At 36.5% G+C, this 15,906-nt stretch overlaps 1 protein-coding gene across 1 annotated transcript; it reads left to right on the top strand.

Moving 5' to 3' along the window:
* Window positions 1-854: 854 nt before the first annotated feature.
* On the top strand, window positions 855-1,253 carry LOC120148124. The gene has a single exon (XM_039161309.1). The coding sequence runs from the start codon at window positions 855-857 to the stop codon at window positions 1,251-1,253; it is 399 nt and encodes a 132-aa protein (XP_039017240.1).
* Window positions 1,254-15,906: the final 14,653 nt, after the last annotated feature.

The following is a 15,906-nucleotide window of genomic DNA, read 5'->3' on the forward strand; positions in this document are numbered from 1 at the left end:
TATCGATACTACCCCTTCATTATCGATTTTGTTCATCCGATTCATATAGTATCGATATTGTTCTTCCAGTACCGATACCTTTTCCCATAATCCACTTATTTCATTTCAAATTTGACCCAAAACTCACCTAAATCTCATACTTCTAACTCATTCATTCCCTTAAAATCAATAACACTTATCACAACCAACTTATATCAATTAAATTCCCTTTAACATCCAAAATTTTCACTAGAACACTTAAAACTAAAAATCACACCCATTCTTCAAACATGTTCTCAATCTTTCTAATACCTCAAACACCTTATTTAGACCTTTGAAAAGTCAAATATACCTTTAAAATCCAAATACTAATGATTTTTCATCAACTCCCTTAAAACCCCATTTTACTAAATCACCATTAACTCATCAATCCCATAGTTTCTAATCATCTTTAAGCATTCTTAAGTTTTTATAACACCCAAAACTCAAAACCAATTAAAAATGCAAGAAACAACCATCTTCAAGATTACTCACCTTAGCATAGAGGTTCACAGTGGAAATGAAGAAGAGAAGATGAAGAGAGAGCTTCTAGGCTTTTATTTTCCTTTTCTCATATTCCCTCACATGTTATATTAACCTTAAAATGAATTTTAAATTCATTTCATGCCAAAATTCCATTTTGCCCTTCCATCCTTCAATCTTTGATAATATATCCTAAACAAAAATTTCCAAATCAATCCTTGAACATTTCAATTTATCAAAATCAAACCGCTAAATTTTGAGTTCTTACACTTTAGTCACTGACCCGATGTTTGGATATTACACAAAGACTTAGCGAGTTTGAGATAGTCTCTCTTACTGAAGGTTATAGCGACATGATAGTCTCTCTTACTGAAGGTTGTAGCGCCATGGCTACAAGTCAGTTGCCATCAAAGCATAATGATTCATGGAGTTTCACTATTCCTTGTAACATTGGTGACACATTTGTAGGTAAAGCTTTATGTGATTTGGGTGTTAGCATAAATCTAACGCCATTTTCAATCTTTGGGAAATTTGAGAGCGACAAAGCAAGATCCACTATGGTTACTTTGCAACTTACTGATCGTTCCACCGTACATCCTAGTGGCATTATAGAAAACATGCTTGTTCGAGTGGACAAGTTTATCTTTCCTACGAATTTCATCATTTTGGATTGTGAAGTGGACAAAGATGTACCAATTATTCTCAGTCGCCCACTCCTTGCTACAGGCCGAGCATTGATTGATGTTGAATAGGGATATTTGACTATGCATTTGAATAATGAACATATTACTTTTAATTATTGAATAATGTTTCTTATATCAGTGGAAATGTTGATTGTTTTTCACTTGACATGATTGATATTTTTGCACGTGAGCATTTGGAGGAATATTATAGCGTAATAAAAATTTATATGATTTCGAAGCATTTGAAGAATTTCTGACGGATAAAGAAGCTGAATATTGTAGCAAGTATCTCCACATCATATACCTTTGCAAGTAAACGATCATATCATTCAAACATCGAAGTCATCTATTGAAGAACCACCTAAGCTTGAATTGAAACCACTGACAAAGCATTTGAAAATGCTTATCTTGAAGAAAATTAGACGTTGCCAGTCATTGTGGTATTATAGCTTACAACATCACAAAAAACTCATTTGATTGATGTGATGAAGCAACAAAAGAAGGCTATCACAAGGAGCATTGTTGATATAAAAAGAATTAGTCTGTCATTTGCAATGCACAAAATTCTTTTGGAGGATCACAATAGTAGCTCGACTGAATATCAACGAAGATTAAATCCAATCATGAAAGTAGTTCGAAATAAGATTATCAAATGGTTGGATATTGGGATTATATACCTAATTTCGGACAACAATTGGGTTGTTTCTTTGTAATTTGTTCCAAAAAAGGGTAGCATTACTGTGGTGACAAATGATAAGGGTGAACTAGTGCTGAAAAGAACCACCACTGGTTGGAGGATATGTATGGACTATATGAAGTAAATAAAGCAACGAGGAAAACCCATTTTCAATTTCCTTTCATAGACCAAATGTTAGATCGACTTGCGGGCAATGCTTTTTATTGTTTTTTTGGATGGATATAATGGTTACAACCAAATTGCTATAGCTCTAGAATATCAAGAGAAAACAACTTTTACATGCATGTATGTCACCTTTGCTTTTCACAAAATGCCATTTGGGTTGTTTAATGCTCCAGCGACATTCCATCGTTGTATGATGGTCATTTTCTCCGATATGATTAAGGACTATCTTGAAGTCTTTATGGATGATTTTATAGTATTTTTGAAGGATTTTGAGAAGTTTTTGAGCAATTTGGTTGTAGTTTTAAGAAGATGTGAGGAGACCAACTTAATTTTGAATTGGTAAAAATGCCATTGTATGGTCACAGAAGATATAATGCTAGGGAACTGGATTTCAAGTCATGGCATTGAAGTGGATAAAGAAAAAGTAGAGGTTATTGAAAAATTGTCGTCGCCTACTAATTTAAGGCAAGTCCAAAGCTTCCTTGGTCATGCTAGTTTTTATAGAAGGTTTATTAAAGACTTATTTCAAACTTCTAAGCCATTGTGCCCATTGCTGGAACATAACACGAAGTATGTTGTTAATGATGAAGTGTTTTAATATTTTGAGACAATTAAATTGAAGCTAGTAAATTCCCATGTTATTATAGCTCATATTGGAGTTTACCCTTTGAATTAATGTTTGATGCTAGTGATTTCGCTCTAGGAGCAGTGTTGGGGCAACAGAAGGAAAAAATGTTTTGTGCAATACATTATGCAACTAGGACATTGAATAAAGCTTGTATTAACTACAAGACAACTAAAAAGGACATGCTTGTTGTGGTGTTAGCTTTTGATAAATTTTGTTCCTAATTGGTGGGTACAAAAGTGATTATCTATACCAATCACTCAACGCTGAAGCATTTATTTGCTAATGATACAAAACCTCGTTTGATTGATGGGTGCTTTTACTCAATAATTTGACTGTGAGACTCAGGATAAGAAGGGATTTAAAAATCAATTGGCTAATCACTTATCTATGTTAGAATGAGGCAGTGAAGATGGAAGTATTGCAATAATTCTAGATGAATTCCCTGATGACATTGTTAGCTACTACAGTATTACCATGGTATGCTGATTTTGCCAACTATTTAGTTAATGGGATGATGCCACCAGACCTAAATTACCAAAGAAGAAGGAAATTTACGCGGCATGTATATCAATATCATTGGGATGAGTCATATTTTTTAAACACTGCAATGATCAACTTATGCAGATGTATCCCTTAATACGAGCAACAAAGCATTTTACAGCATTGTCATAGTGCCATATATTGTGGACATTTTGGTGGTATGCACACAGCAGCTAAAAAGCTTCAATATGGATATTATTGGCCATCATTTTTTAAAGATGCTAATGACTTTGTAAAGAATTATGATCGCTATCAGCGAACTGGGAATATTTCTCGACGAAATGAAATGCTAATGCAACCTATATTACAGAACTATTTGATGTGTGGGTATTATACTTTATGGGACCATATACATCTTCATGTGGAAACCTCTACATTTTAGTTATTGTAGAATGCGTATCCAAAAGGGCGGAAGTTGTAGCCTTGCCAAATAGCAATACTAAAGCAGTGTTACAATTCTTGCATAAAAACATTTTCACTCGCTTTGAAACACCTCGTGCATTTATCAGTGATGAAGGATCTCAATTTATTGGTCATCAATTTGCTAGAGCATTGAATAGATATGGAGTAAAGCATAAGATTGCTATAGCATATCATCCATAGTCTAATGGCCAAGTCGAGGTGTCTAACCGTGAAATCAAACAAATCCTTGAGAAAGTTGTGAACCCTTTTAAAAAGATTGGTCCCAACGCCTTGAAGAAGCACTATGGGCTTATAGAACTACTTATGAAACTCTATTGGTAATGTTCCCTTATCGTCTTGTTAATGGTAAAGATTTTCACTTATCGGTAGAGTTGGAGCATAAAGCTATGTGGGCGCTAAAAGGTTGAAATTTGATTTAGATATTGTTGGTGAAAAACAGATGCTAGAGCTCAATGAGTTAGAGGAACTTCGAAATAATTCCTATGAGAGTTCGTGCATTTATAAATTCAAGAGCAAGAAATGACATGATCATAATATTTTACCAAGTGAATTCATTGCTAAACAACAAGTGTTGTTATTTAATTCGAGGCTAAAATTATTCCCTGGGAAATTGTGTTCTCCTTGGTCAGGTCCTTTCCAAGTTCTTGAAGTTTTCCCTCATGGCACAGTATTATTGAAAAACTTGGGGATGGAAGTACATTTAAAGTTAATGGGCAATGTTTAAATTATTATTGCCAGCAACAAAGCCCTAGCATCGCTTCGATCACACTAAATGATCCTCCTTCTTTTTAATATTTTGTTCTCTTGAATAAGTCAATTCTTTTGACATTTATTTGTAAGTACTTATTTTCTTTATTTGTTTACAAGTGTTTTTGTTTGATCACTATCGGTTTGTTCTTCCATGTTGTATAGATATTCGCATTGCAGCATGCGTTCCTCGTTATATGAAAGCCACAACATTACAAGGTTACCCAAATATTTTTATGGTAAAAAATAGTGTGAGATGTCTCTCATTTACCCTTTTTCATTTTTAACTGCCACTTAACCCTATCATAACCGTCCATTCCAATCCATCCTTATCCCTCCTCCTTAGAATTTTAAATTTTAAAATTCTTTTATCCCTTCTTTCAAGTAACCCAATTTCCCCCATTTACTCCAGTTTCATCTTCTTCATGACCCAAAAACCCTTCGTAACCACTCTTCCATTTTTCTTCCTTGATATACAAACTGCCATGGCACCTAAAACTAAATCAAGTTTAAAGCAATCAATTCGTATGGCCCACTCCATCTCCTGATGTAGCTACACCGCTGGAAATGTCACCATCGGATGAAGTCACACGATTCATGGATGAAGAGCAAAAATGGCATTATAAGGAGGATTTTGAGGTCAAGATTTCTATGATGAGTAGGGCTTTTATTTATCTACAGACGAAGAGCCCTAAATCTTTGATTATATCACTCAGTTGATCACTTAGTGAGGTTGGGGGAAATTCTGTGAACATCCCAACGACATAAACCAACACATCGTTTGGAAATTTTATATCAACCTCATCGACAAAACTAAGCTTCTAATCTTTGTTCAAGAGAAGATGGTCCATTGGTGGCCATTGGTGGGAAAAACCAATAAATAATTTATCGGGTATCACCAAAGAGCCTTGAGAACATATGGCATTTGTGGAAAATTTAATTAAAGAGGAGTTGGAGCAAGTAGGGAGAAATGTTTCCTTACCCGATCGATCTTGGATGAGATCAACTACTGGCGTTTGAACCAAGAGATGCTTATATCTCCATCGAGATACACGAGTATGGTTTATTTTCCTTAGAACTAGATTAATGCCAACCATGCATTGTTCCACTATTCCTAAGGATCGAATCTTGTTGCTTCATTCCATTTTTTGGAAGAAAAATTGATGTTGGTAAAATAGTTTTTGATAAAATATTTACTTGTGGTCAGAAGACTTCCGGGTATTTGTATTTTCCATCGTTAATACTACAATGTGCTCTCAAGCACAAGTAGTTGTTTTGTCTTCTGATAGTCTTATAGAGAATCAAAGCCCAATCACCCATGTTGCTGTAAGGAAAACATTGTTAAAGGAAGGGCTAAACCCTAACGAAGCTCCCGAGGAACCATATATTTCTATGGATGTAGCACAACTCCTGTCTATTGATGACCAAACTTTGGAGGGCCTTAAAATGGCTATAGCATATTGGTATTAAGTTGAATCAGGCTATGGCCTTGTTGAGCCATTCGCTTTAAAATCATTCCCAGATGCACAGTGCCCAGATTCTATATTGGGAGTATGCACATAAAATGGATTTGGCGACCAAGACGATGTTTGTGAAGCTATTCATAGAGGCTGAAGCGCTATTTCCAATCTTTCCGGTGAAGGTATTGAAAGATCTGATGCAACCAGTAATGTCTGATGCTGGTCATAGCTCAGCTAGCACGGAGACTCCTAATGCCACACAGCCGGGAGAGGAAAAAGAAAATATGGCCACCGATACCAAGTCAGTGGAGGGTGAAGAAGAGATCGACGATGAAGAAGAATAAGATGGTGATAGTGAAAAGAAATATGAATCTAAGAAAGATACTGAAGTTTTACCTTTGGATGAGCAAATTCCAAGCAAGTCAAACATGTAAGCAACGTTCAGTTGCAAGTGACAGCTACAGATAGAGCTGATGCTCCAACAGAACATGTGGCAGATCAGTTGTTGAATTTAAAAACCACCACAACAGAAGAAGTAACCATTGTTGTTGATGAACCAAAGTTGTATGCAGCGATGGTAATTCGTAATGTTATCGCAGCTGTTGGATAATCAGTTGATGTGAGTCATCCGGTGAGAACTCTAATAGCACAGGCAGCCAGTGCTAAGAGACCAGAACTAGAACCAAAGAAAAAGCCGGATGCTGCAGCACCAACAACTCCAGTCTCTAATGTTGTTATGGCATGAGCCACGTCAACGTTGGCAAGTCAAAAAAGGAAGAGCTCGACGAAGGCATAAACAATAGCAAAGCGTCTCCTTCGAATATTTTGAGCCCACGTAAAAGCCTAAGGAAACCAACTTATGGGAGTTTTTCTTCCCTTTCTCGTAGTTTAGTTTGTTATTTTGTTTGTGTTACATGCATTAGAGATAATGCTTCCCTTAAGTTTGGGGGTGTGTTGTTAGGTTTAAGTGTTGCATTTAGGAAAGTAGTTACATATAGAATTATATTGGTAATGCTTTTGGATAATTGTGAAAGAAAATTAATAAATTAGTCTAAGGAATTTTGATGATGCCCAATGATGAATATTAATTGAAATGAAATGCTATAGGAAATGTTGTAGAAACACTTGAATTAAGGATCCTTAGAATATTTTTAACACATATATGTATGTTTTCAATACTTAGAGAATTTAGAAACTTTCAAGTTGTAAACCTCTTATCTTTATTAGATGCTATAGACATTATTTCGCAATTTGAAAAAAAATGAGAGACTTAATTAGGAAATAAGTTGGGTAATGCTGGTAATAGCTCCAACATAGTCTTAAGAAAAAAGTTGGGTAATGATGGTAATAGCTCCAATATAATGAGAGAAATAAGTTGGAATTCCAATATTGGTGAGGAAATATTGTTGTAGCATTGAATACCTTTAACAGAGTAGGTGCGATTTTTTCTAACTTAGCTAAGTATTGATTGGATACAACTATATTTCACACACTACAAATTGAGGATTCTGATTTTGAGGGGATGACATGGTATTTTCTTATTTGAGATTACATATATGCTTTACAACATTCTCTGAGGGCTGAAAAAGAAACTTTGTTGCTTGGTTAATTTTTCTTGGTTATTCTATGGCATTACTGTTATTTTAGGTTTTCATGCATGTTTTACTTGAGGACAAGTAAACACTTAGGTTTGGGGGTGATAACTCTCTAAAAGAGTTATATTTTGTAGCCTTAATTACTAGGTTTGGTTTGAAATTAAGCATATTTAGAAGCATGTTAGGATTAAATTTACTTAATTTTGCACATTTTGCATGATAGGAGTGTCGTGAGTTGTTAAGGGTTAAAATTGATTTTTGTTGGTGCAAACTGTTGCATTGTAGGAAATGTTGATCGGATACTGTAGCAGTCGTCTAAGCTTAAGACGATTGGAAGAACCTTCTGGATTGGTACAGCTAGCTCGGGTAACTATCATGTGGATGGATAATACCTGAAACGTAGACCTTTCCTATTGGGCGATGTAATTCTTATTCAAGCTATAAAAGGGGGTATTTTTGTGCAAAAAGTGGATGATTGGGAGAGATCCAAAGTACCATTTTCCATGTTATTTCTTCTCAAGTCATGGATGCCTAAATCCTCATCCAGGGATTTCTACAACACAAAGGAAGGTTACTGAGGAGCTTCAACGGTCAGTTGATCACGTTCAATGCCTTTATTGAGAGAGGGAGTGATTTGAATGACTAAACGTTTGTTGGATGTTTATTATGAACTTCGTATTTTTACTGTTTGCTTGGGTATTTAGTCTATGAGCTTTGAACTTCATGATTGTGAGTATAAATGTTTTGCAATTAAATATATAGTGTTTTTGTTTGAATCTGGAAATATTTTCATTCGAATTGCTATATACATTTGTGAGCTTTGGTGTTGTTGAGTAGCATAGGTACACTGAAAAGTGTGCAGCCATTAGATTAACATTGTTAATAGTTTAAATATTTAATTAATAAATGTTATTAAAGTAGTTCAAATGGTTTTAATCAATGGTGATCACATCGACTAAGTATATCATGTTTGCATAAAATTTGGAAGTCATAATATCATGTCCTTTGATTTGATAACTGACCAATTGCTTTCTGGATTGTTGTAGCATAAAATGGTACTTCTCGTGATTGATTTCATTATTTTCTATCTAGCATATGATTTTCTTGATACATTTTACTACTAAAAACTCTAATGAAAACAATATGCTCTCTGTGGGTTCGACATCCGAAACTCTCATAGTTTTCAATTTATCACTTGATTTGTGGTGTATGCACTTGTATTTTATGCTATAGCATTTTTGTAGTATCAATAGCTACATACAACATTAGCATCAAAGCCTTTAGGAAATTGAAGCTCTTTTGGCTTGGACCATACTGGAGTCACAAGGTTCTTCTCAACTAGTGTTGAGAGCAATTTCTCATGTCCTTAAAATTGAATCAATAGGAGCCTTTTCTCAAATCACCTTATGAGGTTTGTTCCCAAGATTAATTGAATAAGATCTAGTCATATTGATCCCAGCTCTTGTTAATTCACTATCAATTCGATCACCATCATCCATTTCAAGAGAGATAATTTTATTTCAGCGTTTTCTATACGATGCAAAACTGTGAAAAAGTAGTATCATTATCCCTATATTTTAATCAATTTGCTCAAGCCCTCTACTCACAGTACTACTATTGTTTATACACTTCCAAATTAAGCTTGAGTTTCATATCCACAATTTCTCCCAATACCTCATCCAATGGTGCCAACTCAACCAAATCCGTCAATCGCTTTTGGAGATATATGGTTGTCAAACGTTTTAAATGGCATATATTCTTAAACCATTTGTCAAGCCCATGATACAAATGGTTAATTTTTTTTCAGGACCAAACCTTAAGCTTCGCTCCATAATCGGCTCTACCTTCTCCGAACAAGAGTCTTTCAATAACCAAGAAGCCTCGACCTTGAAATGTCAACGCCAAATAGTATTGGTTGTAGTTACAATATTCAATAGGAACAGGCAATGATATGAAAAAGCATGCATAAGATATGGAGTGAAATGTTGGGAAAAGTTGCCTCCACATATTACGCGCTACTTCTCTATATAGACGCTCTTGGATGTTGTTTGCAGCTCGTCTCCCACACTCCCATGTAAACCAAGTGCTCGTGAAGCTTACATCCCATAAACTATACTCATTAATTACATCAGAAAACACATCCATTTACCTTTCATTTTAGATTAAACTCCTATCTTTAAAAGAACATAATCTCATTAAAATATCCAATCCCAAGCCACGAGATTTCCAGATCATAATTCAAATGATGTAATAGATCTCAAGGTTCAGGTCGACGATTCTCTTCAAGAGCACCATAAAAACACGTGCATATCTATTTAAAACTGTTAGTGTTGGTAGTTATAAGGATATTAATATGTGAAATCGAAACAAAATGCAAAATAACATCACACGCCATTCGTCACGCCAAACACAAGCTTCTACTAGTCCCTTGGGGCTCTACTTCAATTCCATGCAAAAAACCAAAAGACTTTCGAACCTTTCCATACGTGAAATTCTGTAGTTGCCTCAATGAAGAAAACTACAAATTAGTTAGTGTCTCTCAACAAGTGCTAGAGATGGTGAACCGTCAGAGGCATCTCAAACCTCGTATGTTTTAGCTTAAGAGTTTTATTATGACCGACTGGCCTGTATAGTAAAGACTGTAAATTGATTATTATTCCAGCCACATTTTTTACAGATGCATCCCAAGCTGTTGATCACTCTGTTGCCTTTTTACACTATCATGTTTATCTCAAGAGCTATCCTCCTCAACTGAGACCATTACAACTTCAGATCCCCCTCTATTATTAGAGTTACTTGCATGAGACACGAATGTATTCTCCACCCGCGACTTAGTTTATTTGCCTATTTCAAAATTTGTTAGAACATCAAAAGTTAATCCTCCCATCTAGGCATGTATTAAACCCTCTCTCACACCTGCCTCGCATAACCTTGGACTTGACACAACCCCTCTTTTTCTTAGTGGAGATCGAATGGAAACATCTCATCACGGAAAAAATCTATTTTTCTCCTAAAGATGCACAACGAACAATACTTCTGACCATGTCCAATCTTACCACAAAAACAAAATAGTTTAACCTTATCATATTAAAAGAAAACATAAACAAAAGAGTCATTCGACAGAGCATGTTTTTTTTTCTCTTTAGAGGCTTTCAAGCATCTAAACCCACGTGAATTTTAATATTTTTCCCTATACCCAAGCATAACCACATTGGCATCATACTCAACAAATGAGCCAAGGAAATTTCTAAATTGTTTGGCTATTATATATAAAACCCACCGATAAATCATTAAGAAAGACCCAAAAATCCACATTATGAAGTGCCACCATCATTGTATCATCCCCTTGATTTGATTAGATTGACATCTACCTTATGGTACAACCAAAACAAAAATGACCCTCCCCTATTTCTTAATTGAAATACCCCTTATAGGAGGCCAAGTATTAGCCAATGAAGTCAACATCGCATGGAAATTCACCATACTTACTATAAGAAACTGCCCTACAAAATAATTATTGAACAAGATCTGGGGTGGAGCGCTCGTTTGTTCATGTATTAGGGCTTCATCCTTATATTCTCCTTGGTTAAGTCCTTTCATTTAATGCTTTATGTCCCCATATCAACCTTTCATGAAATATGTGAAACACTTCACACAAATAAACTAGCAATACTAGAAAATTTGAGATCAAAGATCAGAAGACGTGTCACAAAAGGTAAAGAAACGACATGTTGATAAACAAAAAAATCCTAGCATAGTCCCTATTGGGTCTAGTCTAGGATGAGGAAGTTCATCGAGTGATGTTTAAGATTAATCCGTCGAAGGCTCCAGGCGTGGATGGGTATCATACCTCTTTCTTTAAACAAAATTGGGAGATTGTTGCCAATAGTGTGATTGCGTTTGTGAGGGATTGTTTCCAGCGTAGAACTGTCCAAGCGGAGATTAACCGTACTCTTATGGTGATAATTTCAGCCAGTTCAGACCGATAAGTCTCTGTACGGTTATTTACAAGGTTGTTACGAAGATTATTGTGAATCAACTGAAACCTTCTTTCGAATTGGATTGGTGAGACTCAGACAAGTTTTGTTCCTGGGAGGAGTATCTCAAATAATATTGTTATAGCGCAGGAAGTAATTCATTTGTTGAAAAGGAAGCAAGGTCGTAATGGATGTATGATTATTAAGATTGATCTTGAAAAGGCGTACAAACGACTGGAGTGCCACTTCATTGAAAATACGTTGATGGATATGGGAATTCCGACGGTGATGATTAGTATGATCATGTCATATGTATCATCGGTTAGTACTCAGATTCTATGGAATGGACGGATAACTAAAAGTTTTAAGCCAACCAGAGGTTTACGGCAAGGGGGTCCTCTTTCGCCCTATCTTTTTTTGTTATGCATAGAACGCTTAAGCCAGGCGATTCAGAAAGCAATGGAGAGGGGAATGTGGAAATCGATAAAGATTGCTCAAAACAGACCTTCTATATCGCATATATTTTTTGCTGATGACCTTGTGTTACTTGCCGAGGCATCCTTATCTCAGCTTGAAGTATAAAACAGGTTCTTGATGATTTTTGTAAAACTTCAGGGCATAACGTTAGTCTTTCCAAGACTAATATTTGTTTTTCAAAGAATGTTGATGAGGCCACTTGCAGAATTATTAGTAATGGGTTTCAGTTCACTAGAGTAGATAATTTGGGGGTTCCATTGCTCCACAATCGAGTTTCGACGGCAACGTACGGGTACCTTGTTCAGAAAGTTGAAGAACACTTACCAGGATGGAAAGCGCAATATCTTTCTTTCGCAAGGAGAATTATAATGGCCAAAGCTGTGCTATCAGCAATTCCAGTTTATGCTACGCAGACTAGCTATCTCCCCAAGAAAACTTGTGATGAGCTAGAACGGATCATTAGAAACTTCATCTTGGGTGGTACCAATGAGCGGCACCGTATTCATTTGGTGAAATGGGAGGAAGTATGTAAACTGAGAAACTGTGGCGGTCTCGGGTTAAGAATAATACACACCCAAAACGAAGCTTTTATGATGAAAATGGCCTTCAGGCTTGTAAATGAAGCATCATAACTTTGGGCTCGAGTTTTGCGTTCCAAGTACAGGGTATCGGAGCTTGTTCCTAGTGTGGTTTCTCGTTGAGGTTGCTCATGACCTTGGTCGGGAATATCACTTGTTTGGAGCAACGTTGTTCATAATCTACGGTGGACGCTTCTGGATGGTAATCTAATTGATTTCTGGTTCGATGATTAGGTAGCCGATTGTGATCCTTTACATTGCATTCTTCTTGATCCGAACTATATTCCGCCTAGAGGGATAAAGGTTTCAGCTATGGTGTCTTCCAATGGTGACTGAAAATGGGACGAGTTTCAATCCTTGCTTCCCATGAAAGCCCAACTTATGTTGGCTGCAATAGGTGGCACAAATACGACTGGATGGGTGTTATCTACAAAGCTCACTTTTACGCTTTCAAGCGCGTATGAGTGTCAGGGAGATGGGAAAAGCTAAGAAAGTATTGCACCTTGGTCTGTTATACAAAAATATAGAGGTTCCCCATGAATTCAGATGTTACTATGGACCATTTTTAAGAATCACTTACTCTACTCTCTAATGATGAACGGGTTTGCCGTCATTTGGACGATAATGCGAGTTGCTCTATATGTGGTGCAGCGAGGGAGACTATCTTTCACGAGTGTCACATAGCTAAATCTATTTGGTGAGAATTGGTACAACCGAATAGATGTGAGGAAATCATGGGAACGAACATAAATCTCTGGATTCTTCAGAACTTACAGCAGATGGATCATTACCCAAATGTGAGTGACAATTGGGATTTGATGTTTGGATTGGTGCTATGGAATCTATGGAATCGTCGAAATAAAATATGTTTGATGAGGAGTATCATGTCGGTGAATCCGTACTGCAGAGAAGCCAACGAGGCCTGTAGGAAATTGTCACAACCCTTGCTAGCCGTAGTAGGAACCAGACGATTCAAGGACAAAGTGTTGATCGAAATGTTAACTGGGTGCCTTCGCCGGATCGCTGGATGAAACTTAATTCGGATGGAGCAAGGTAGGCCTCGACGGGACTAGCAACGTGTGGGGGTGTTCAGGGATCATCGTGGGGAATGGATTCTAGGTTTTTCGAAGAGAATTTCGCTCTTGATGCTGAATTATGGGGTATTTGAGTCGGTCTTGAGCTGGCTTGGGAGAGGAAAATGAGACGGATTGCAAGGACGCTTTGGGCATTTTGGAAGGTAAGGTAGGGTGCAAAAGAATTTCCCCCTTGTTCCACATCTTAGTGCTTTGATTCAATGCAACTGGAGTCTTCAATTTCTCTTTGTGCCTAGAGAATGTACTATGGTAGATGATGGGTTAGTGAGCATGGCATGGGGAGATCCGTGTTGGAACCGATTGTATTGCAAGTACCAGAGGAAATTCGCGAGAAGGTTGAAACGGAAGAACTAGGTGCCGTGGAGTTGTAAGGCATCTTGCCTCCTTTTACTCAAAAAAAAAAACTCCTAGCATAGAGGGTTAAAAGTTAAATTATTAAACAAATAAAAGAATGTTTAAACATTTAATTAAATCTAGATTAACGACTTATTATATATAATTTAAACTAAAGTAATAAATTATTAATATAATAATATATTTTTATTTTAATAATATATAATAAATTAATATATAATAATATTTATTAAGAATTATTAGTTAATAATTATTATTAATTTGCTATATATTATTAAAATAAAAACAAATTATTATAATATTATAATCCTCTTATCTTAATTTTGCCTTCTTTACTTTTGATCAATAACATAACTTTTAATAAAATATTATGTGCGTAGACACCCGTTGTTGTCCGGGTTCTCATTTATTATTATTATTATTATTATTATTATTATTATTATTATTATTATTATTATTATTTTAACAATATACTTTACATTATTGCAGACTCAAATGGAGCCCAAAATACAAGACCCGGAGCCCACAATAAATACAACTCCAGCCCACCAGAAATCGGCCCCATTACAATGACCCAAGAAGACCTACAGACCTGACCCGGTTATAATCAACCCAACCCGAAGCTCGGGTCCGACCCGACTGGAGCCCAACTTGACAACCGAAACCCGGCTAGAGTTTTCTCACTTTAGCCCTAAGCCGTTCAATCTCATCCATACAATCTAGACCCAAATCAACGGTCTAGATCAGTGATATTTAGGGTTTCTAAAACCCTAACCCTAAAAACTACTACCACCGCCGTCTGTTGCTTCTGCCACTGCCATCGCACTATTATAGTCGTCATCACATTACTGGTGCCCTAACGTTGTCATTCCAGTCTATTATCACATGTCAGCCAAAAACATATAGAAAAATTAATCAAACAACTCATAAAAAATAATAAAGAAATATCCACTTGCAAGCATGAAATCTCGAGAAAATCCAGGACTGTCAATCACAAAAAATAAAGTAATTATACTCTATCTTCTAAGCAGTACAAGGACAGAGCATCAAATCATCCAACATGCAAGATAAAAGAAGAGGGGACCATTTTCGAACTGGGAGAGAGAAACAAGAAGAGAAAACTTTCAGAAAAAAGAGATAAAAAAATAACCTGAAAAATACCCATAAAAACGAGAGGAAAAGGAAATCTGAGAGGGAGAAGAGGAGGTTTACCTACCTCGACGCTTGTCAGTCATCAAGACGGTTACTAGAGTCAAAGAAACCAAAGGGTTTTTCTTAGATCTACGTTTTTAGGGACCTTTTTTGGTTAAAAGAAGCTCGGATCCTCGATCAGGGTGAGGAGACACTTCGAACGACCTATTTTCTCACTTCAACGGCTTCGGAGAATGGCGGTAGCTGCCGGTGTGGCGGAGGCCCACCGGATTCTGGAAAACTCAGCTTCAGGTTGAAGCTTTTGAGATATATATATATATATATATATATCTTTCAAACGAGGAAATGAAACAAATGAGAAGAGGAAGTTTACCTACCTCGACGCTCATCAGTCATCTCGACGGTCACCGAAGTCAAAGAAACCGAAGGGTTTTTCCTATATCTATTTTTTAGGGACCTTTTTTTGGTTAAAAGAAGCTCGGATCCTCGATCAGGGTGAGGAGACACTTTGAACGACCTATTTTTCTCACTTCAACGGCTCTGACGAATGGCGGTGACCGCCGGTCAACGACGGTCGATGTAGCGGAGGCCCACCGAATTCTAGAACTCGGCTTCCGATTGAAGCTTTTGAGAGATATCTCTCTCTCTCTCTCTTTCAAACGAGGAAATGAGACAAATGAGAAGAGGAGGTTTACCTACCTCAACGCTCGTCGGTCATCTCAACGGTTATCGGAGTTAAATAAATTGAAGGGTTTTTCTTAGATCTACGTTTTAAGGACCTTTTTTGGTTAAAAGAAGCTTGGATCCTCGATCAAGGTGAGGAGACACTTCGAAC

This window comes from Hibiscus syriacus, unplaced genomic scaffold, assembly GCF_006381635.1.
Source record: "Hibiscus syriacus cultivar Baekdansim isolate YM2019G1 unplaced genomic scaffold, ASM638163v2 tig00110949_pilon, whole genome shotgun sequence".
Taxonomy (NCBI): domain Eukaryota; kingdom Viridiplantae; phylum Streptophyta; class Magnoliopsida; order Malvales; family Malvaceae; genus Hibiscus; species Hibiscus syriacus.

Excerpts from the sequence above, each read along its gene's own strand:
- LOC120148124 (XM_039161309.1), top strand. The coding sequence starts at position 855 with ATGATAGTCTCTCTTACTGAAGGTTGTAGCGCCATGGCTACAAGTCAG.